Source organism: Mastigoproctus giganteus, chromosome 5 (assembly GCF_048544385.1).
Source record: "Mastigoproctus giganteus isolate SK-2022 chromosome 5, ASM4854438v1, whole genome shotgun sequence".
Taxonomy (NCBI): Eukaryota; Metazoa; Arthropoda; class Arachnida; order Uropygi; family Thelyphonidae; genus Mastigoproctus; species Mastigoproctus giganteus.
The window spans coordinates 178,580,510-178,604,528 of NC_143579.1; the positions used below are offsets into that span (position 1 = coordinate 178,580,510).

The window sequence follows — 24,019 nt, forward strand, 5'->3', positions numbered from 1 at the left end:
AGTTTCCATTCCTTTCTTGGGTCAACAGCTTTGTATTCATCTCTGTGATGTACTCTTCTTGCTGGGCAAAATCTAGCTATATGCCCAATTCTGTTACACCTATAACACTTGACTTGACTTGGATGATTCCATTTATGTCCTAGGGTGGCCACAACTATTGGTTCTCTATTTATAAACTCACTTCTATGTGTGTGTGGCTTCCTCCTTGTGCTGCCTGATTTATTGCTCCTTTTTTCACATGAATTATTTTTCCAGCATTTAAGATGCAGAGCATTCATGCTTATATGCTGCCTTTGATTTGTGCCCCTGTTGTGACAGTATTCATTTCTGCTCGCGTGATGCCTATCTCTGTACCAGCACTCCCTCGCCCAGTGATTGCTTCGCCCGCATATGTAGCATTTCTTTCCATATCTTTCTTGCCTAACTTCTTTGACTTCCTCTTTCTTTATTTGTTTCTTGGTATTAAATTCTTCTAATAACTTGTTTAATTTGGCTTCCACCCCTGCGATCTGTTTCTCTAAACCTTCTAACCTTCTCTCACCTCCCTTATCCCTACTATTTTCGGGTTTTGTTTCCCCTTCGGATACTAATATGTTAACGTCCTTTCTAGTGTTCCCCCTACCGTGAAAATCTAGTTTCTGCTCTTCGATGGCTAGTTCTGCCGCTTCTGCTAAGGATTTTGGCTTTCTCCTTAGTATCTCTCGCCTATATCTTTCTCTAATTCCCGATAAAAACTGGTCCATTAGAATTTTATCGAAGGCGCCATTTTCATTTTCGGAAACTTCGGTGTTTAGTTTAATTGTTCTAAACTTCTTATAGTATTCTTCCACGGTTTCGCGACTGGTTTGTGTTATGTTGCTTAGCCTATTGATTCCTTCCAGCAAGGTAATTTTCTCAGAGAATAGCTTTCTTAATATTTTCTCGAATTGTTCGAGAGTTTCAACTTCTGTGGACTGCTTAGTTTCTAAATATTTTCTCTGTGCTGCGCCTTCTAATTTAAACTCGGCCATAGTGACTATCTCTAATTCTGTTAGCCCCTCCTTTTCTTTTATCATTATCAGTTTACGCAGGAAATAGTCTACACTTTCCGATGGTTCGCCCCTAAAAACTTTTAAGAACTTACTTAATCTAAGGGATCCATTATTGTTACTCACTATGCTAGAACTTGTTTCCACTGATTCTTCCCTTCCATTATTTTCTGTTCTTTCCCTGTCCCTACTGCTATGTGCCCTTCTTGTAGCCATCTTTAATTTAATTGACAAATTAATTAACAGTAATATAATTGCCCTTTTTAAGTTTAATCTGTCCTAAATGCTTATCTCTTAGCCTAATAATGAATTCCTATACACTTAATTACTCCTAATGCTTCAATATTCCTTTCTTTATATTCACCTTTATCTACTCAATCCAAGTTCAATCTGTGATCAATTCACTAATACATAATTAAACGTGTTTCAATGTTTAACACTTTAAATCTATAAATTTCTTATCTTAGCAAATTTATCTGATGATCAATCCAATACCACATAAATAATCAAACTCAATACTTAACTTTTTATCTCCACCATTATTTACCTTAATATTTTTCAACCAATAATCAATTTTATATTAAACAACAATTCTAAATCGATATGATATGTATTCTGGCTCGCCAGCTGAATTTTTTTCTCAGTTTCAGCAACTGGGCTTAACTTATTTCCTTGCTATTCTGGTACACTGCCTTCCGTTTGGGAATTATATCCTGGCTGGCTCGCCAATTGTGGGGGGGGGGGGGTATTTTAGAAAATGTTATTTTATATATTTGGTTATATTTATTATTTCCCCTTTTAACAACTCCCCTTTATAATAACTCCCCACTTGCGCATCTGACTATACTTTACAGAAAATTTCCAAGTTCTAGGGGAAAATCTCCTTGATGAGTTTAATTCCCTTTGGATAGGCTTTTTCTCAGAATAACAAAGAGACACACAAATGTTGTATAATAAAAATACAGTTTATTGGACACTTTTACATAGATACATCAAACAAAAGAAATCTATTAAACTCATGACCAAATAGATTTAATTTCATCTTCTTATAACAGAATGTAAATGAGCAAAGTAATTTGCCTATTGAGCAAACTCAAGGAGGGCTATTTCCTTTACATAAATCATAAACAACTATCTCCTCTTTTAAACTAACAAAATGTTTCTATTTCCTTACTCCTGAGTTCAATTGACCTTCAAAGAATCTATTAACATTCTCCTTTCATTACAAAACAATTCCTACTCCAAATTGATAAAGCTCCGATACTCTTAATTTCAGTATAAATCATTACTCTGTTTTCTAACAGATTATAGCCTACAACCTTCTCTAATCTAGGTAATTATTACTATCAAATTTCTACAATTAACTACTTGCACATTCGGGGGTTACTGACATCCGTCTATCCCCTTCCAAAATTCATACTTAGTCATTCACTTATTTAACCAAATATTAACAAGTATCAATCACATCAAAAATTTTATATCTATTCCCTTCCAAAATTTATCTATATGTATATTGACTTGCCCTGGGTAATGTCCTTCAGTCCATAACATTCACTAACTTATTCATTACAATAAAGTACTACTTATACATATGTGTTCAATCAAAAGTTCTGATAAATTGGTTATCGAGTGCCTATAGTCGGTGTGATGTTGAGAGTACTTAAGCAAACTAATCACTTACTTACATAACTTGGCAGACTTCACAGTACATCCTTCTCTAAGCGAGTAGGGGATTCTTTCTATCTGGGTCGCATCTCACAATCACTGGGGGAGTTCGATATAAGATACTGGATTCCTTCCTGGGTACCTTTTTTATTTCTTTATGGACGCATTAATTTCATCTGATCAGAATGGCTGTACTCTTTTTGCCCGGCTTCGGATTTCATCAGCTCCAGCGTACTTGCTCTCAGAATATCAGGCAATCTCGTTCCTTCCTAATGGAGTTGACTCCTTCTCATCTACTTTAAGGATCTTGAAAATTTTTCCCTCTTTTCTATGGCACGTGTTCATCTCTCACTTCAAAACTCAGTCTACTTTTGACTGACTGTCTGACCGACTTCTGCACCTCAACTTCATCTTTCCACTTACTCGACTGCCTCTCTCACTAACTTATTAGATTAACGACTTAACTGTTCACTTAAAGCTTATCTCCCCCTCATACTGACTACACATTAAAACGTAGCCACTTTTCTCCACCGGCTACTCTATCTAAAAGAACTCATTCCTTTCTTTTCTTCTCCAACTCTCATCTTACTGCCCCACTCACTGACACTGACCCACTGTCATCTTACTGCCCAACTCACTGACACTGACCCCCTCTCATCTTACTGCCGAACTCACTGACCCTCCCTCACTCTCTCTCTGTCCGTCTCCATCCACAAATTTTTCTTCTCAGTTTTCCACGCCTTCCTACAGTGGTTCTCCCAATCTCCTCCTTCCTATATTCATTTTTATCCTTTCATTTGTTGGCAGGTCAGCCAGCCCTGTGGCACGTGATTCACAATACCCCTCTCCCTTTTTTTTTCCTACCTGTTGACATCCGTTGAGCTCTTTCATGTAGGCCGAATGCATCAAAACAACTCCTTCTGGGTCATCACAGCTTGTCTCAAAAGCACTACAGACAAACCACAAATGTGTCACTGGAGACCATCGCGTCTATTTTTAGAGGCTTGTGTGTGCGTTTAGCCATATGCGTTTCCGGTGCGTGACCCCTCATAAACTTGTTGCGCCGTACCACCTGCTGGGCTTGCTATAGTATTTTCCGTCAGTTTTCTGTTTTGACGGATGCAAGGCTAATTTTTCTGTTTTTCGTTCTTCCTACCTTTTAAGTTTTACAATCCTTACTGGATAATTCTTGTTTATTGAACTGACGCTATTAACATTTCTCCCAACGGCAAGAATCCAAAAAGGAAAACTAACTTCAGAAGTCAAAAAAATATATTTTATTTTTGTAAGATTTTCAGATCTTACAGTACAATTCTCAATGGATATGGAGATACTGTTTGAAACTGGCGCGCAGAAAGCCATTTATGAGAGGTATTAAAGAGCGAGAAATGACTTATTGTTTCTATTTATTAACTTTTTGAATGATACAAAACACAAATAATTGACAAATTTTTTACAGTTCACAATAAATTTTTGAAAATCCACCGCAGTCCACAATGCATTTTGCAACTCTTGTGGTAATATGACGTATTGCTCTTCTGAGATCGTCTTGGTGTTCCTTTATGAGGGCAGCAGTATCCAAATTGTAATGTTCACGTTATGTTCGCCATACTCTTTTTTGTGGAACACCGATAAGCGTAGAAATACTTCGTGTTCTAATTGTAGGACAATGTTCTATCGACTGAAGAATGTGTTCTATTTCATCCAGTTTTGTTCATTTGCACGTTCAGAAGAAATATAAGCACTGGGAACTGTACCAGTCTCACGCAGTTTGGTGTAAACGCTCTTGAACCCGGTATTCTGCAGTTAGGAAACCGTCGACGGTGTTCTATACAAACAGCAGTAGCACTTCCACCACAAAAAATGGTAGACAAACACCATATTCAGCGTCTGTGAAGATGTGCGGCATTCTTAACAAAAGATATCCTTAGTAAAGGAGAGAACCGAACAGAGTTAAGTTATAACAGAGTCAAGTTATGTGACCAAGAAGTGGTCACATCTGATTCAGGGAGCTGTGCGCCCCAGTTTCAAACAGTTGTATTTCCATATCCATTGAGAATTAGACAAATGTTTATATAAATTTTTTTACTCAGAATAGTCGATACTATAACCTCCCAAAATAGCATTAGCATTAGCATTAGTAGAGGCATATGATGCAAGAAAGCAAGCTTATGCAGCTATTTACTATTTACTGTTCCTCCTGAATCACCCTGTACAAAATATATAAAAAAAAAAATGATAAATGAAACGGGAATGGATGTTTGGGTGCTTAAATTTGCGATTTTAGCTATTTGTATCAAAGATAACTTATCATTTTCAGTGAATGCAAAATCGGATCGAAAATAACAATCCTTCACTTCTTTCTTATTTTGAACTTGTTTTGTATCTTATTTTGAACCAATCTAACTGTATAATTGCGATTAGCCGGTCAATGTGCATAAGCTCCGCTCTGCCACTGCCACCTTAAAACATGTTTTTAAGGTGGCGGTGGCCAACACGCTGCCAGGTTACACTTAAAAAACTCATTCATACCCAGAGGCGGATTTAACGGCGGGCGCACCGGGCGCGCGCCCTGGGCCCCGACTTCTGAAGGGCCCACGCAAAACTCCAACAAATTAGTTGAACTAATATGCTCAACTATTTGTTCAAAACTTTGTGATTATTATTATGCTATTATTAATTATATTATACATATATTATATTCAAATTTTATTGGAAATAAAACATTAATAGTACATAATATTTTTTATTTATTTAAAAAAATGGTTAACATGTATTTTTATTTTCCCTGTCTCTCTCTTTTTTTTTAAGGGACCCAATATCTTCTTCTGCGCCTGGGGCCTCAACCGATCTTAATCCGCTACTGTTCATACCGGTTTCTTCGTGATGAAGCTCGTGGCATATTTGTTGCCTGGACGTATATCTGCGCGGTAGCACAGTGGCATCGTCACCGTTCTCCCTACACTGGGTGGAAAAGGCCCGGGTTCAAATCCCGTAGATGACGCGAGTTACTTTTGTGGGCCTTTTTCACTCCGTGGCTGAGTGAGTTAGTCGGTCTCAGCCAGACCGACTAACTCCGGCTGATACCGCACAGTTAGTCGGTCTCAGCCGGAGAAAGCAAGGTTTTTTTCCCCAAGAAACTGGAGGTTTTCGTCTAGCAGAGCAGGCAAATGGACCAGAGAACATACGCAATTTACAGATATATTACACACGAGTATATGAATTAACTTTCCGGGTGACCTGTAATAGTTTAGTGAAAAAATGATGCAAAAAAGCAAGCATATACAGCAAAAAAAAAAAAAAAAAATTTCATTTTTACCTATCCATCCCTTCCAACAGTTTGTCATGTAGGCTTTCCTTGAATTTATCAAGCTATCCACTTCCACAACATTAGACGGAAGTTTGTTCCAGCAAACAGCCACTAGTTAGCTAGTGGCTGTTTGAATCCCATCTTGCTGATGGGATTGAAAGACTTATATACCTCAATCAGAATCGCCTGGCAGATGCCTAGTTTCCAGGCGCTGCAGTTTGCAGAACTGAAGCATTTCTTGGAGCGTACTCCCTTTTTCCCCTTCACCAATCACGTTTCCGCTCTCTGTACTCGCTCCAGAAGCTCTATAATCTTCTTAAAATGAGGCCTCCAGACTTGTATGTGGTTCTTAAGATGTGGCTTGCCTTATACATTGGAACAATCATCTCCTTGTCCCTGCTGAAAAGTAAGTTTCTGTACATCACAGACAAAACCTTATATGCTGTCCGCACTGCTCAGAGAATTTCATATCTGACTGCACAATTATCCTCAGTTCTTTTTCAATTTACACCTCCCTGCCGGGTGTAGTATCACACAGTTGGTACTTTAACCTGGGATTACTGCTACTCATATGCAGTATTTTGCAATTGTCAATGTCAAATCTTAGTACCATTTCTCAGCCCAACCGCCTAATTTTTCTAATCTTGTTGCAGTAACATATTCGCATTATAGCCACTAATCACCTGCAAACGTTTGTACCATCTGCAAACTTCGACATTAAACCTGGTATACTTTCATGGATATCATTTATAAATACAGAAAGCAATAATGGGCCCAACATCGAATCTTGGATGACTCCACTAATAACATTAGTACATAAAAGCAGTGCTCGTTGATAACAACTCTGCTCTGTCTTTTCTCCCACTCAACCATCCTTTTATCCATAGTAGTAACTTGTCCTTAATGCCACAATGCTCCAATTTGTACAGCAGTGTATTATGTCTAAAAGGCTGTAATGTTAATTGCATGTATTCTTTGATCTGTTTTTTGGGGACGAAAAACGCTACTTTTGTAAATAAAAAAACATGCAACTTCTCTGAGAATGACAAACTCAGCCACTTCGTGGAAAAAAAGCCCACAAAAATTCTTCCCGTTATTTGAACTTACGCGTTTGGAGGAAGACACTGATTATAACCACCGTGCTACTTGCGAGGTCACTATGGGTACAAATGACAAAATCTTTGTGATATTTATTATTTATTTATTATTATTATTATTAGCCATATGGTGCAAGGAAGCGTGAGCCTTATGCTACACTAGCCAAAAAAAATTTCTGAGTTACTCTGAGAAACCGATCTATCGTTGCAATGATGAAAGACAGACAGATCACTTATGATGCTCTCCTTTAGAACGCGATAGCGTTCTCAGTTCAGAAAGGTGAGTATGTATAGTCTCTCTTAACAGTATTACTACTGAAATCAGTCAAATATAGGGGAAATCTATGATAGGTTTTATTTTTTTCACACCAGACCTTTCTCCCTTGCAAAAATCAACCATTAGAGTGCTGATTTTTGTAATCTCGCTCTCAAACAAAATTGTGTTTACAAAATAGTTTTTAGAACTGATTTGGAGAGTAGAAAATAAATATCTGATTGGTTATAAATATTTTTGCGCTAAGTTTGTTTAGTTCTCACTTACACTTAATTAATTGATTTGGACTTTTGCTTAATTTTAGGTATGTTTCTGCCTAGTAATAAAGCTGGTGGTTTAAAATCCCATTGTAATGTTTCGTCTGCTGATTGTACTAATAATAGGGTAAGGTATCCATTTGAAGATACACAAACTAAATGTTTGTAAAGTACAAATATTTTAACTGCTAATCAAATTTTTTCATTTTTGAGGACCATTGTTATTTGTCATAAGGATACTAGGGGCAAAAATGGTGTGTAGGGGATAAAATTGACATGGATGATTGAGGCGGTGGAAATTATTTACATTTGTATAGTATAATTTCAGTTCGCTGTAAGGAGTGGGCAAATTCGTTATTTATTTACTGTAACTCGGGATTGCGAGTTGCAGTAAATATTTTTATGGCTTCATTATGTGGATAGTGAGGGGCATAATCGAGTGATTAGTATGCGAGAGCATTTAAAAATCAAAATATTCGAATGATTTTCCATAATCAAATTAATAGTCTGGTGTAAACATGTTGGATACTGAAATGCAGAATATATGTAAACTATTTGTATAGTTATTCAACAACGGAGAGTATCAGACTGGTGTGTTCTACAAGGCATAATAGAGGTAATTTCTCCATTTCTTAAATACATTGTAATGTATTATTTTCCCAAGTAAGAAGATTCCTGGGTAAAAGCTTCTCCCCATAAAATGTATGTGATAAAGAATACATACCATATTATTATAAGGACGTTTTCACATTTAATCCATTTTTTAAATATATAAATTCGTATTTTTATATTAAAAAATTTAAACGTTTTAATCAAACAAATTGGTGCATAGCATCATTTTAGTTTGTAGTAAATCACCAAAGTAGGCATAATTTTTGTTACATCTCATATTGTGCATTCAAATGATTTTGCTAGAACTAAATAATCGATTATGACCTCTAGAAAAATTACTAAAAAGGTAAAAGGGGAGTGGTCAAAATTATTAAAATCTTCAAAATTCATTAGTTTTTTCATTCATTAAAATCAAGGCAATAGATATGAAATGATTAAAATTTGTAAGAAGCATTGTGTTGAATTGTAATACACTTTCACACACGCTGGGCAGTTCCACAAGAAGCAAAGTTAGATTTAATGGTGTGCAGGTGTGTCAGAGCCTGAGGTGAGGGGGAGGGTAGCCGGACCAACGTAATTGCTGTAAAGTTGTTAATGTGCACCAGCTCCATTAATGTCCATTACCAAAATCTAGCATTGGCCAGGAGTAATAAATGATCTTGCCCACATGCCTCCCCAGTCCAAAGACTGCCCATTGTATGAGACCATTAGTTTTGGCACCTCTGCACAGATTTTCTATTTTGTGTCATTAGAGATTATTATTAACCATATGGTGCAAGGAAGCCTGAGGCTTTTGCTGTACACCAGCCAAAAAAAAAAATCTGAGTTACCCCGAGAGAGAGAGAGAGAGAAAAAAACAAGAGTCTGAAGTAGAAGGGAATCACCAAGAAAAAGAAGAATGATGATATCCAGCTCAGGACAGGACCTGGGTGTGCAGAGTCACATCTGGCAAGTGTAATTACTTGTGAGATGCGAGCCCCTGAGGTTGATGAGTGGATCTTGAGGAATTCTGGTTGCAAGTCAAAGGGAAATATCAGCCATACTTAATACTTTTTAAACCAAGTTATTTTAACCCCTCTGTTTAAATATAATTATCTGGTTTCAAGTACAAAGATGTGTTCTAAATTAAATTATTCATTTTCTGCATGATCAACTATTCTACTAGTATGGCAAATTAAAATATTTTTATACAAGTTGACCAGTGTAATTACAAGTTAAGATTTAAAGTATTGACTTGCATATTGTTTTATTTATTTATTTTTTAAGAATACAGAACTTATATCTGTGGAACTAACTCCTAACATTTACCACTAATATATTTTATTACCAAATTAAAGAACATAAAGATCAAAAATAAAAATTCCAGTTTAGTATGCAGTGGTTAGTTCATTTGAATTGAGGTTAGGGCTCTTTGGGTTCAGCATCAACTTTGGACTTTACTTCTTCAGTAGGTTGCGAGCTGTCAATTTGGGAATTTAATTCATGAAATATAACATGCATGAGTATTTTTCCCATGTGACAACCAATTATTATTATTCTAAAACCATCCCCCCTCTGAAACCAGGGTTTCAGAGGGGGGATGGTTTTGGAATAATAATAGGTTGTCACATGGGAAAGAGTTGACCCAGTTAGCTCTTTCTATCAGTTCAGTGTATACATTTGAAATGAATTATAGGCCAACTCCTGATCACCTTTATAGGTCAGATTATTTACAGTATAACTCAGATAAGAAATTCCTGCATAAGAAGTTAATCAATGATCCAATGCACCACGGAATCGGAGGCCTGCAGACCCCAACCCCGACCCCAAAATACATTGAATTACCAACCCTAATCTTTGAGTGAGAGAATACAATACATTTGTAATTTAAATGCTTTGAAACCAAATAAATAATGAATCCATACTTTTAACACCTTAAAAACAAATATTAAAACATAAAAAAACATTAAGAATCCTCTGAAACATTAAGAAACTAAAGAATTTTGTTACTTCCATGAAGTGGAAGGGGGCTTTTCGACCAGGGTCATGATCACAGGAAAGTGAAACCATGGGTATTGCAACAGAGTTTTATAGCATGGACATTAGTTGCAGTCTTGGCGCATGTGCACAAAGGACCACCATGAATCTGAGATGGGGTAGGGGTGTGATGCACATTGACTAAATTTTGATGTAATTTAATTTCAAGCATCTCTGAAATTAAGTTTGGTGTAAACATGTTGGACACTGAAATGTAGAATATATGTAAACTATTTGTATAGTTATTCAACAATGGAGAGTATCAGCACTGATGTGTTCTACAAGGCATCATAGAGGTAATTCCTCCATTTCTTAACTAATTAATATACATTGTAATGTATTATTTTCCCACGTAAGAAGTTTCCTGGGTAAAAGCTTCTCCCCATAAAATGTACGTGATAAATAATACATACCATATTGTTATAAGGAAGTTTCCATTTTTTAAATATAGAAATTTGTATTTTTATATTAAAAAATCTAACATTTTAATCAAACAAGTTGGTGCATAGCATCGTTTTAGTTTGTAGTAAATCACCAAAGTAGGTGAAATGGCATAATTTTTGTTACATCTCATTGTGAATGCCTTCAGAATGAGTTGCCGTGATATTGCACTACACTGAATACACAATGCTTTGCCAGTGAAGAAGAAAAGTGGAGGCAAAATTGTTGAAACTAAACTTAAAAAAAGCACCTCGGGTTGACGGGATCTATCTAGTTATGTTAAAGGAGGCAGCAAAGGAAGTAAGAAAACCCTTAGCCATAATTATGAGAGCTTCCTTGGACTCAGGGGAGGTCTCCATGGTGTGCATATGTATCACCAATTCACAAAGGGGGTTCAAAAGGTGACACAAGTAACTATAGACCTGTTAGTTTAACTTGTGTTCCGGGGAAAATAATTGAATGACTGGTTAAAGAAGCATTGCAGGATCATCTAGACAAGACTGCAGTAATAGTTGAGACACAGCATGTGTTTGTTAAAGGGAGGTGTTGTCTGACCAATTTGATTGGATACTATGATGTGGTCACAAAGGAACTGAATTCCAAAAATAATTTTGATATCGTATACTTGGATTTCAGGAAAGCTTTTGATACTGTTGCACGTGGAAGACTGCTGTACAAATTGGAGAAGTATGGCATCAAGGGCAAGTTGCTACAATGGATAGAGGTATGGTTTAGTGGGAGACAGCAGAGTGTGGCAATCAATGAACACTGCTCTTTGTGGACAAGTGTTATTAGTGGAGTTCCCCAAGGTTTGGTGTTGGGCCCATTGTTGTTTTGTATATTTATCCAATGATATTAGAGGTATATCAGGTTTAATGTTCAAGTTTGCAGATGATATGAAGATTGGCAGGGTTGTTAACGGCAGTAAAGACAGTATGCTACTCCAACTGGATCTAGATAAGTTGGGCAAATGGACTGAGAAGTGGAAACTGAAGTTTAACATTGACAAATGCAAAGTACTGCATATGGGTAGCAATAACCGAAGAAAATCATACCAACTGTGTGGTACTACACTCAGGGAAGTGGGAAGTGAAAAAGATCTGGGGGTAATTGTGCAGTAAAATATGAAGTTTGCTGAGCAATGCAGACGGGTTGCCAGGGCAGGTCATGGAGTCTTGTCAATGATATATAGGAATTTTGCTAGCAGGGACAGGGAGGTAATTATCCCGTTATATAAGGCAATGGTCAGGCTGCACCTAGAGTACAGTGTACAGGTCTGGAGGCCTCATTTTAGGAACGATGTAGAGTTGCTAGAAAGAGTACAAAGAAGGGCAACAAGATTGGTGAGGGGAACAAAGGGGTGCTCTTGCCAAGAAAGGCCTGAGTTCTGCAAATTGCAGTGCCTGAAGAGTAGGCACCTGCGAGGTGATCTGATTGAGATGTATAAGGCCTTGAATGGATTGCCTGGAGTGCATTGACATCCATATTTTAAAACAATTTAAATGCTTTGAAACCAAACAAATAATGAATCCATACTTTTAACACTTTAAAAACAAATATTAAAGCATAAAAATAAATAAGGATTCTCGAATAAGCAACGCTTATTCGAGAATCCTTATTTATTTTTATTCTAGAATCCACTGGCAAAGCGTTGCTTATTTGAGAATACACTGGCGAAGTGCTTATTCGAGATAGTGCAATATCAGGGTAACTCATTGTGAAGGCATTCACAATATGAGATGTAACAAAAATGATGCCATTTCACCTACTTTGATAATTTACTACGAACAAAAATGATGCTGTGCACTAACTTGTTTGATCTTTTTAGTATAAACATTTTGATATAATGGAAGTAACATTGCAATTGATTTCATCGATATCCATAATTGGATATCTTCGAGCACAGTGAAGCAGTTATAGCAAGGAAGGAACGAACTCCTTTGGAATTCATCCTTCCAACTTGGTAATCAGTTTAATGAACAGAATGTTAAATTAGAAATCCTCAGTTTAAAATGTTTCCCACAGGTAGAGTAAAATATTTTTAAATTCTGAAATAGTACTTAAAATCTTTAATAAATAAGATCTTTATCGTAAAGTTCACCGGTACATGCAGCTACCACAATTCTACAATATCTTTCATGGCACCATACCTGGGGTTAAAAAGCGGCAGAGATAAAGAGAAGTATAAAGTTGCATTATACAAACTAAAATAATACAAATTGTGATAACAAAAGATAGTTTCTGTGAGTCTGGTTTTCTGTGAGATTCTCGCCCAGCTGTAACTATCTGAAATCAGTTTGTAGTTGTGGAGACCACATGCAGATCTAGGATGAGCCATTTATGCTTTTTATCATCTATGATTTTAAACAAGTCAGCATCAGGATTGAACTAGATGGAGCTTCTGATAAGGGGAGGAACCTATCTTTAAAATATAGCCTTGAAGGAAGAGCAAGAAGCTTGGGAGTGGAGCGGAAAGCTGGTTGATGTATCTACCAGCACACGTTGTCCCAAATGTTGGGTGCTGATCTCGTGCATTAATGCTGAAAACCTGGTTAACTTCAGCGCTTTGGCCATCAGTGTTGTGTGCTGTGGTGGGAGATGACACTTCCAGGTTGTGTGGCTGCCTCTGTAGCCAGGTGGGCAGGAGCAGCAGTGCGTGGCACACGCTTCTTGATTAGATTCGGGGTTCGAGCCCGTGACACCCAAATACGGATGATGTGGAAAGGTCAGGGAATGACCACCGCATATCTCCAGAGCAATATGGCCTTAGTTGCTAATGCTCCTAAAAACCAAATAACAAAAAAAAAACAACATTCCAGGTTGCCCACTTCAATAGCCAGTATTCATTGCCTTTTAATGGTTTCATTGTGGTGTTTTCACCCAAGCCCCACAACTCTACTCCCTACAGTACACCTCTGGAAATCATCGTCCTGGTATACATTTTTATCAGGTTTGTGTTCTGAATGTTTAGCAAGTGCTGCTTGGCAACCCACTGTTTCCTGTTGAATTTAGCACAGAGTTCTATATGATAATTGAATCTTAATTTTCTGTCGAAGATCACACCCAGATCTCTCTCTCTGCTTTTTGATGCAGGGATCAGGACTCCGTCAATCGCAGGCTGAATTATGGTTGATATGGGTTTAAGTGAGAATACCATGATGGCAGATTTCTCAGTTAACCTGCAGGTCAAATTTCATGAGGTACTGCTGTACTTCGGATAAGGTCTTGTTGATGGTTACTGTGGTGTCCTTTGATTTAATGTCCTTAATGGTTAAGATCTTTAAATCATTCGCATACGATATCAAATCTGTTCTATTGTGCGTTAGCGGGTAAATTATAGCAGTGAAGAGAATTCCAGACAGGACTCCTCCTTGTGGCACACCTGATTGTATTTGTCTAGTATACCTTTGCTTTCCTATGGACATTTTGATGGTTCTGTTTTGAAGAAGAGATGTCAGAAACTTCAATACTTGGCCTGCTGTGTAATAGTAATTTCAAAGGAATTTAAGCAAGGCTGGGATGTGAACCCTATCGAATGCATCTTGTAGATCAAGGTATTATGTATGTGTATCTTTTCATTTTTATTTGTAGTTAATATTTCATACCATTAGGTCATTTTCCCTTGTAAGGAGTTCTAAACCTCCATTCCCTTGGAAAACTTCTTAATAGGGTTCTACTGTATTTTATAGTTACAAATTTCCTATACTCACATTGGCTATCATTTCTTCTGGTAGGATAGTGTAGTCAAATCCATACCTTGCATTATTAAAATGAATTGGTTGTATACAATATTTTTAGCAGAAGAATGTTGAATAGCTTCTTTTTGTAATTGGCTGTTAACAGTTTTTTTATGACCAGTATATTTTATTTTGTATTGATGTGATCCTGTATTTGTGTTGAAACTGTTAGAGAAAGGAATGGAATTTCATAAACACATACAGCATTTAGAGATTATGAGAGAGAATTTGGCGAAGCAAAAATTTGAGGAAGAATTTGGTGTTAATGAAAATACTACAATAAATAATGTATTAGAAGACGAAATGCACAAGGCATAATTTCTTATGTGTTTAGGTAATTAACTATATAATATCAGTGTAGATACACTATAGTTTACCCATAAATTCGAAATACGTATGTAGTGTAAAAGACATCGTTTTAATTGTATATCATATTGTGGATGCCTTCACAACGAGATAGCTGGTATTGCACTACTTCAAATAAATAATGCTTCTCTAGTAGAGAAGACTACTCATTTATTTTCAGTGGATACCACCACCCAGACGATCATTTCGAAGCTAGTTGTGAATTTAATGTAAAAAAATAAAACCATTGGATCAGATCTATTAAATCAAACAAATGAATTATAAAATTCAAACCTATATCATGGAAAATCTTAATTCAGACTTTGAACAGAACTGTTTTGATGAGAATATGAGAGCCTACGAGATCTAGATTTTTATCAAGAAAACTGAATCTTGTAATAAACGAAAAAAACCCATGTGCTTTTTTTTCTTTTTTTTTAATAACAAAACCAGTATTTTAGATGAACCTCATCTCCAACCAAACTGAACAGAAGAGGTAGCTCTCCCCACCTTTTCAGAAACTTATCAGACCCTAAACGCCATTTTTCCAACTGTAAAACCTTTGCATGGAAGTAGACAGTTTGTTTCAAATCCCAGAGACATCCCCTAAAGGTCCCAAACCTTTTCCATTTTCGAAGCTTCCACACACATGATATTTAGCCTCTGTAATTAAAAATATTGTGAAAATTTTTTTCTTGCCCAAGGGATGATCGAATTGCAAGTAAATTACCTCCTCCAGTGTGAACTGTCTTATTCTCAAAAACCTACAAATTCTCTTCCAAACTTCCTGCGCGAATTGACAGTAATAAAATAAATGGTACACTGTTTCAGTACAAAATTCGCATAATCTGTTACCTGTCTGACTAAATCTATACATGATATCGTTCACTTGTATATTTCTGTAACCAACCTTCCATGAAAAGTCAATATGTGATAGGTAGTTTCTGCCAATTTTTAGATTTTTAAAAAACAACTGCACATTATGGTTTCCTAAATTTTCCTTTTCTGGATATTCTAAGTTAAACAGTGTCCAGTAGAGTTTTTAAACCACCTTAAAGGGATCTATATCTTTCTCCCTTAACTTCATGCACATATCACGAATTTTTTTGTAATATATAGGAATATATAAGCAGAGTAATATATAGGAATATATATTACTCTGCTTTTGGCGCTAGATAATTGCTGCCTTTAATTAAGGCTGTATTAAATCCCATAAAATATTTTATCAGTACTGCTACTAAATGGTTAGATTGCACCATATTAGCCACGTCCAGCAGTCTCTTACTGCTACACCTAAAATTAATTTTGAGGTGTAGCTGTACCAAGGTAAAAATAAAAATTTCTGTGCTATCTCTTGCCGTTTTCCTCCCCATAAAACTGAAATGTTGGAACTTAAAATCATCGCATTGTCCTAGCTGTGATTCCCATTATAAACACCATGTATAAGATTATAGAAAGAATTACAGTTCTAACAATGATGGATTTGTTCTCAAAAGAAAATTGTCCCACTTCCCATTCTTTTAAACTTTCCCATATTTTAGTGGTGAGCCCTACAGGTAGCATGGGACTCTCTCTAAATGGAACTCCTAATATTTGAATCGATTTATCCGATTCCACTTCTCGTTGTGCCAAAGGCTGATGTACCCATTCTACTAACAATTTGATACTAGTTTTATCTTTGTTTATGTTTAACCCTGACTTCTTACCAAAAGATCTAACGAGTGACAAAAATTCTTCCACGGCATAACTTGTACTGAGAGTGGCAGTAACATCATCCATATACACTATACATTTGCACTGCTCTGCCAGCTTGGTAACTGTATCCCCTGAATGGGCTCAGTTCTGTCTATTCTTCCCAGTAGTGGTTCCAGTGCTAATGTAAATAACAAAGGACTAAGCGGACATCCTTGCTTTACTCCCTTATCAATTTTAATGTTTTTCAAAATTTCTCCATTTATCAAAAGTCTGCTACTAAGTGTATATAGATTTCTCAGGACTGTAAACAACTGAGATCCTATGTTCGTATTCAGTTGTGGTCGATTCTATCAAAAGCCTTTTCTAGGTCAATTGCTACTAACACTAAATTGTAACTCTTTCGTTTCTGATATTCTAATATATCCTTTAATAGCCAAAGGTTATATTCTATCAATGTTTCCAGTATTCTGTAGCACTGTGTACTTCTAACTACCTGGGTTACGTCGCGTTTTAACTTAGTTGTCAAAATCTTTGCAAATATTTTGTAGTCGCAATTAGCCAACATTATAGGTCTCCAGTTACCAATGTTCGTTAAATTCCGTCCGTGCTTCGGTAAATGTCTATTCTTTTTAAATGTGTATACAACTTCCGTCCGTGAAAGTAGTATAGACATTTAAAAAGCCTTCAGGTACAACCTCTTTCTGAAAAAATTTTCTAAAGATGGCTAGAAGAATAGGTGCTAAGAGCCCCAGTCCCCTCTCTCTCCAGAACTGCTGAGTTGAGCTTCCAGTAGCCTTTTCCCAGACTGACGTTCGTAAATAAATCTCCCTTCCACATTACTGCCATGTGATCTGAAACTTGTTGACCTCCCACAAATCTCACATGCCGTATCATTGTTATCTTATCCTTTAACTGTCTCATTGCATAAGTGCTATCTGTTCTAGTTCCTACATTATTAGCTATTCTGGTGGCAGCTCGTTTTCCCCGGATTTTTTTCCCCCTCCAGACTTCTGCCAAATTCCATTTAGTACAAACCTTGATTCATTTTAAAAAAATAACCGTATTGTGTTTTTATATTTAATATTTCAGCCAGCACCTTCCATTGCCTATTCAGTTGTGATTAGTGAAGCTTTGATGCTGTTAGCATTTGTACAGAGTGCTGAAATTCATAATTTAGGAAACCCATGGTCCTGAGCTGGATATTCTCTTTCTTGCTGATTCCTTTCTACTTCTCTCTCTCAGGGTAACTCAGGAATTTTTTTTTTTTGGCTGGTGCAGGATAAGTCTCAGGCTTTCTTGTACCATATGACTAATAATAATTCACTAATTCCTCCTGTACCATGATGCGGGTTACCCCCCAGAATTTTGTCCATGATGGGGTCAGGAATGCAGTTCCAGTCCCCTGCCATTACAACCCACTGCACCCCCTCAAATAGTTGCCTAATCCCTAAAACAGAGTTTTCCTTTCTAAAGTGGAATTATAGACACAGATTAGTCTAATTGTGCGCCCTCCATAACTCCAATCCATTGCCACAACCAGACCTTCAGTATCCCTACCCACCAGTCGTATAGTCCCTAAAATTGGAGGAAACACGATTGATTTGTACCAAAGCGCCAAAATCCTAACAACCAGTATCTGTTTTGAAACTCCAGCAAGTTTACTAAACTTGCGAAGTGGGTTTCTTGTAGAAACCAAATTTTCATCCCCATGTTTATCATAATTTGCCATATCATCCTTTGTTTGTTAACCACTCTCAGACCCTGTACATTAGCATTAGTAGAGGCATTTGATGCAAGAAAGCAAGCTTAGGCAGCATCAGCCAAAAAAAAAAAAGTAACATAAATAAATAAAAATAACCACTTCCACTTCACCCCTCTGTTCGTTCGAAATACCTGTCCAGCTGAGCCTTAAACTTATTTAGGCTATCAACTTCCACGACAAGGGATGGAAGTCTGTTCCACTTACCAACCACCTGCTGGCTAAAGGCAAATTTCCACACATCTATCCTACATCTGTCTTTCCTCAATTTGAATTTATGCCCTCTCAGGTGATTATTCTGAGCAAGAGGAAGAATCCCATCAGCATTGAGCATGCTCAAACCATTCAAGGCTTTGTACACCTCTATCAGATCACCTCGCTGGTGCCTAGTTTCCAGACACTGTAATTCGCAAAACTTAAGCCTTTCTTCGTAAGAGCACCCCTTTGTCCCATTCACCAATCTAGTTGCCCTTCTCTGTACTCGTTCCAGCAGCTCTACATCCTTCTTGAAATGAGGCCTCCAGGCCTGTATACAGTACTGTAGGTGTGGCCGGACCATTGCCTTATACAAGGGAATAATCACCTCCTTATCCCTGCTAGAAAAATTCCTATATATCATTGACAATACACCATGAGCTACTCTTGCTGCCCGTCTGCACTGCTCAGAGAACTTCATATCTGCCTGCACAACCACCCCCAGGTCCCTTTCATTCTCTACCACTGTCAGTGTAGTACCACAGAGTTGATACGTTGCTCTGGGGTTGCTGTTTCCCATATGTAGTACTTTACATTTGTCAATGTTAAACTTCATTTGCCACCTCGAAGCCCATCTGCTCAACCTTTCCAAATCCTGTTGCAGCAGCATAGTGTCAGTAGTGTCCTTGACAACCCTGCCAACCTTCGTATCGTCTGCAAACTTGGACATTAAGCCTGATATACCATCATCAATATCATTTATAAATACAGAAAACAATAAAGGACCCAATACGGAACCCTGAGAGACTCCACTAATAACATTAGTCCACGATGAGCAGTGTCCATTGATTACCACTCTCTGTCTTCTCCCCCTCAACCACCCCTTTATCCATAGCAGCAATTTGCCTCCAATGCCACACTGCTCCAATTTGTGCAGCAGTCTTCCATGTGCAACAGTATCAAAAGCCTTTCTAAGATCCAAGTATATAATATCAAAGTTATTCCCTGCATCCAGTTCTTTTGTGACTGCATCATAGTATCCAATCAAATTGGTCAGGCAAGACTTACCCATAACAAAACCATGCTGTGTCCTAGCTATAACTGAAGTCTTGTCTAGATGATCCTGCAGTGCTTCTTTAACCAGTGCCTCCATTAATTTTCCAGGAACAGAAGTTAAACTCACAGGTCTATAATTACTTGTGTCAGCCTTTGATCCCCCTTTGTGAATTGGGGTCACATTTGCACATCTCCTGTCCATGGGTACCTCCCCTGAGTCCAAGGAAGCTCTCATAATTATGGCTAAGGGTTTGCTTACTTCCTTTGCTGCCTCCTTTAATATAACTGGATAGATCCCATCCACCCCAGGTGCCTTTCTTGTGTTTATCTTCAATTTCTCCTCCACTTTGCTCTCAGTTATTACAAGATTCTCTAGCTTACTGCTAGAGTTGAATACACCCCTGGCATTCCCCTCCTGAATAACTCATGTGTGAATGTCGATGCAAAATATTCATTTAGTTTGTTAGCTACCTGAGCAGGGTCATCAACAGTTGACCCATCGATCTCAAGTGGACCAATCTGATTCATCCCCTTCCTTCTAGAGTTTACATAAGTAAAGAACTCTTTGCTGTTTTTCTTCACATCCCTTGCCAAGGATCTCTCGTAATCTGCCTTCGCCTGCCTAACCTCCTTTGTAACTTGGTTACAGATCAACTTGTATCTATCATAGGCGTCTGTGTCACATGTTAATTTGTATGTATCCCATGCATTTTTCTTTTCTGCCATATGCCTCATCAGTTCATCTGACATCCATTTAGGCCGAAACCTTGAACAATATTTCTTAGTTGGTATGTAAAGCCTAGTAGCTTCCAAGATAAGTTCTTTGAATGCTTCCCATTTTGAATTTGCTGTTGGCAATATCACAGTTGATCCCACTGTATAGAATTTAAATACTGTCTCAGTCCATTGTAGTCGCCTTTACGAAAGCAATACCCCTTCCCTTTAGCCCTAATGGTAGTTACCTCTTTGAGTAACTCCCACTTCAGCACACTGTGGTCACTGCCACCAAGTGGTTCATTTATCTGCAGATTCTTAATGCATGAAGAATCACTACTGATAATCAAATCAAGAGTATTACTCCCTCTAGTTGCCTCCCGAACATGCCGATGTAGAAAACAATCATCCAATAAATCCACAAAAGCCTTGCTACTGTGTGAGTGACCAGCCCCCAAATTCCAGTCAATATCTGGGAAATTAAAATCCCCCATTATAAGACTCTGATTTACTGCCCCACTCTATTTCTCCGAACAGTTTCTTATTATACTCATCAGAGTCATTAGGCCTATAGCACACTCCTACTCTCAATTTTGATCTCCCAATGCTTATGTCACACCAAACTGACTCGACCCTGCACTGTCCAGCGATGTCGATTGGCTTCACTTCCTTGGATTTTATGTGTTTTTTAACTAATAGCATAACCCCTCCTCCCTTCCTATCCTGTCTATCCTTTCTGTAGACATTGTACTCCCCAAATTCCAGTTCTGCATTCCTTATATCTGTGTGACACCACGTCTCTGAAATCCCCACAATATCTGCCTTTAATGTTTTGAGCAATACCTCAAATTCATCAAATTTATTTACTAAACTCCTAGCATTGGTGTACACACAAGTATACATGCACCTGTTCTTTTTCTTAGCTACCCTAACACAACCCATGTGTTTACTTGTACCCCAATGATTCCCAGCAGTCTCTGAAATATCCTGCATCTTATTTTCCAGGCTGCGGCTCATTCCAATAGAAGCAGTGCAAGAATCACTTTCACCTCTGCCAGTGGCTACTGTTAATCTATTAGTCCTTGTATCCCCCCAATCTAGCAGTTTTCTGACCCACCTAACACTGCCTCGATAGCATCAGCAAACATTCTTGCACCCTTTCTATTTAAGTGTATCCCATCCCTGTAGAAGCAGTCTCTCCTGTTAACAAGTACAGACCAGGCTGAAAAAAATTCTACCCCTTGAGCCCTGCACAATCTTTCCAGGGCCGAATTGATTGACAGGGCTCTCATCATATACTCCCTCCTATCGTGTCTGGGCAGAATTGCAGACACTTTCAATTTCAACCCTAATTCACGGCTTTTTTTCATCAGTGACCTGTACTTGTCAAGTAATTCCGCCGGTTTCCTACTCTTAATATCATTTTGCCAACGTGTACAACTGTATCACCTTTTGTGCCCTTAAAAGATGATATCCGCTCTACAACATCATCAACTTTTGCCCCTGGCAGACATACCCTGGTCCTGTTCCACCTATCCTTTTTACAAAGCATGTTTCCCGTTTCCCTGACAATAGAGTCACCAACAACTACTAGTTCCTTTGGGACCAGCGCATTCTGCCTTGGGGGTTGCCGCTGTGTTGCACGATGACCAAGTGCAAGCTCTGGCATTGGTGTGGGCAGCTGAGAGCTTGATGGGCCCCTCACTTGTAATCCTTCGAGGGCATCCACCCTGTCCTTCAAGCTCTCATATAGGCCCATAACAACGCTGAGTTGTCGCCTTATCTCCTTACACTCCTTGCATCGCACACATACAAAGACATCCCCCATGGCAGTATCATGTCCCATACTTGACTGCTCCGCAAACATCAAGCAAATAGTGCATCTTAAAAGGCTGTGATTCAGAGGACAACTGCCCCCCTCAGTTCTCCCCTGGGCCACAGCATTCCCATTAGCTTGAGCCCTTTGCTTTGCTGCTCTGGTTTGAGTCATTATTTAGATTTACTTTCAATAAAATTTCAATTTCTGTACAAATTCTGTACATTTAATGACATACATGTTATTCCGGACATTGAGCAGAACTTTACTAGAACTTCTGCTAAGATATTCCTATGTTCAGGATTTAATTTTAATTTGTTATTGGTGAGCAACACAGTGAGATCTCCAACCGACTTATTTCTAATATTGGAAATAACGAAATCTCCCCAAGCGAACTGTATATTTATTACTTCACATTACATCAGTAAGTGGGCAGGTACCCTGGTAATGCAACATGCCATCACAGTTGAAGTTATTTCCCCAATGTGAGAGATGCCAAATGGTGTATGAATAATAATGTATTAGAAGATGAAATGCCCAAGGCATAATTTTTTATGGGTTTAGGTAATTAACTATATAATATCAGTGTAGATACACCATACTTTACCCATAAATTTGAACTATGTATGTAGTGTAAAAGGCATCGTTTTAATTGTATTTCATATTGTGGGTGCCTTCACGAGATAGCTGGTATTGCACTACTTCAAATAAATAATGCTTCCCTAGTAGAGAAGACTACTGTTATTTATTTTCAGTGAATACCATCACCCAGATGATCGTTTCAAAGCTAGTTGGCTTCATCAGTGAGTGGGCAGATACCCTTCTGATTAATCTTCTCTACTAGAGAAGCTTTATTTATTTGAAGTAGTGCAATACCAGCATCTTGTTGTGAAGGCACACACAATAGATATCGGTATATAGACAATTAAAACTGTCTTTTACACTACATACGTAGTTCAAATTTATGGGTAAACTATGGTGTATATATACCGATATTATATACAATAAATAATATACTGAACAAGCCATTTAAATTGATTCAAAAAATCTACAATAATAACGAAATAGCAGTTAAATTAGATGAAATTATAAACTGGAAACTGGTTATAAGTGGAGTATGATGAGAGTGCAGTTTATCCCCAAGTCTTGCCATTTATATAAAAAAAATAGTTAAGGTATGGAAAGAAGAAATAAATATGCAAGTTAGGTACAAGTAAAGTTTTATATGGCAATAAAATATTAGAATGTGTAAACAATTTGAAGTATCTTGGTAGTGTTCTTTCACATGATGATGAGAAAAACATTGAAATCAAAACAAATATTATCAAGGGTACAGGAATGATGTAATCAACAAAAATATGTAATGTAAATCTAAAACCTTAATTATTTTTAATAGTGGTAGTAATATAATAGTGGCATATGATGCAAGAAAGCAAACTTATAAAGTATCAGCCAAAAAAAAAAAAAAAAAAAAAACCATCCCACATCACCTATCCAATCCCCACCAATAATTTGTCTAGTTCTTCCTTTAATTCATTCAAACTGCCTGCTTCCACAACACTGGTTGGAAGTTTGTTCCAACAATCAACTACCTGCTGGCTGAAGAACAAAACTGTGCACATCTATCCTGCAACCATCCTTTCTCAATTTGAATTTATGCCCCCTCATATAGATGGTCTCAGTGGAAGCAAATCTGCCATCAGCATTCAGCTTGCTCAATTCATTCAAAGTCAGATCACCTTGCAGGCACCTAGTCTCCAGATGCAGAAGTTTGTGGAACTGAAGCTCTTTCTTGTTAAGAGCACCCCCCTTTGTTCCCCTCGCCAATCTCGTTGTTCTCTGTACCTGTTCCAGCAGCTTTACATCCTAAAATGAGGCCTGTAGAGGTCTAGAGGCTGTACTCAAGATGTGGCTTGACCATTTCCTTATACATTGAGATTATCACCACCTTATCCCTGCTAGCAAAATTCCTGTATATCATTGGACAAACCCCATGGATAAG

General features: G+C 37.6%; 1 protein-coding gene across 1 annotated transcript in view; it reads left to right on the forward strand.

Moving 5' to 3' along the window:
• The first annotated feature begins 7,604 nt into the window (after positions 1-7,604).
• geminin (geminin DNA replication inhibitor) overlaps positions 7,605-24,019 on the forward strand; it is a 72,330-nt gene continuing 55,915 nt past the window's right edge. Inside the window, exon 1 of the mRNA XM_090373550.1 lies at positions 7,605-7,758. Within this exon, the coding sequence (XP_090229676.1) occupies positions 7,681-7,758 (78 nt within the window). The 5' untranslated portion in view covers positions 7,605-7,680. The remainder of the gene's footprint in view (positions 7,759-24,019) is intronic.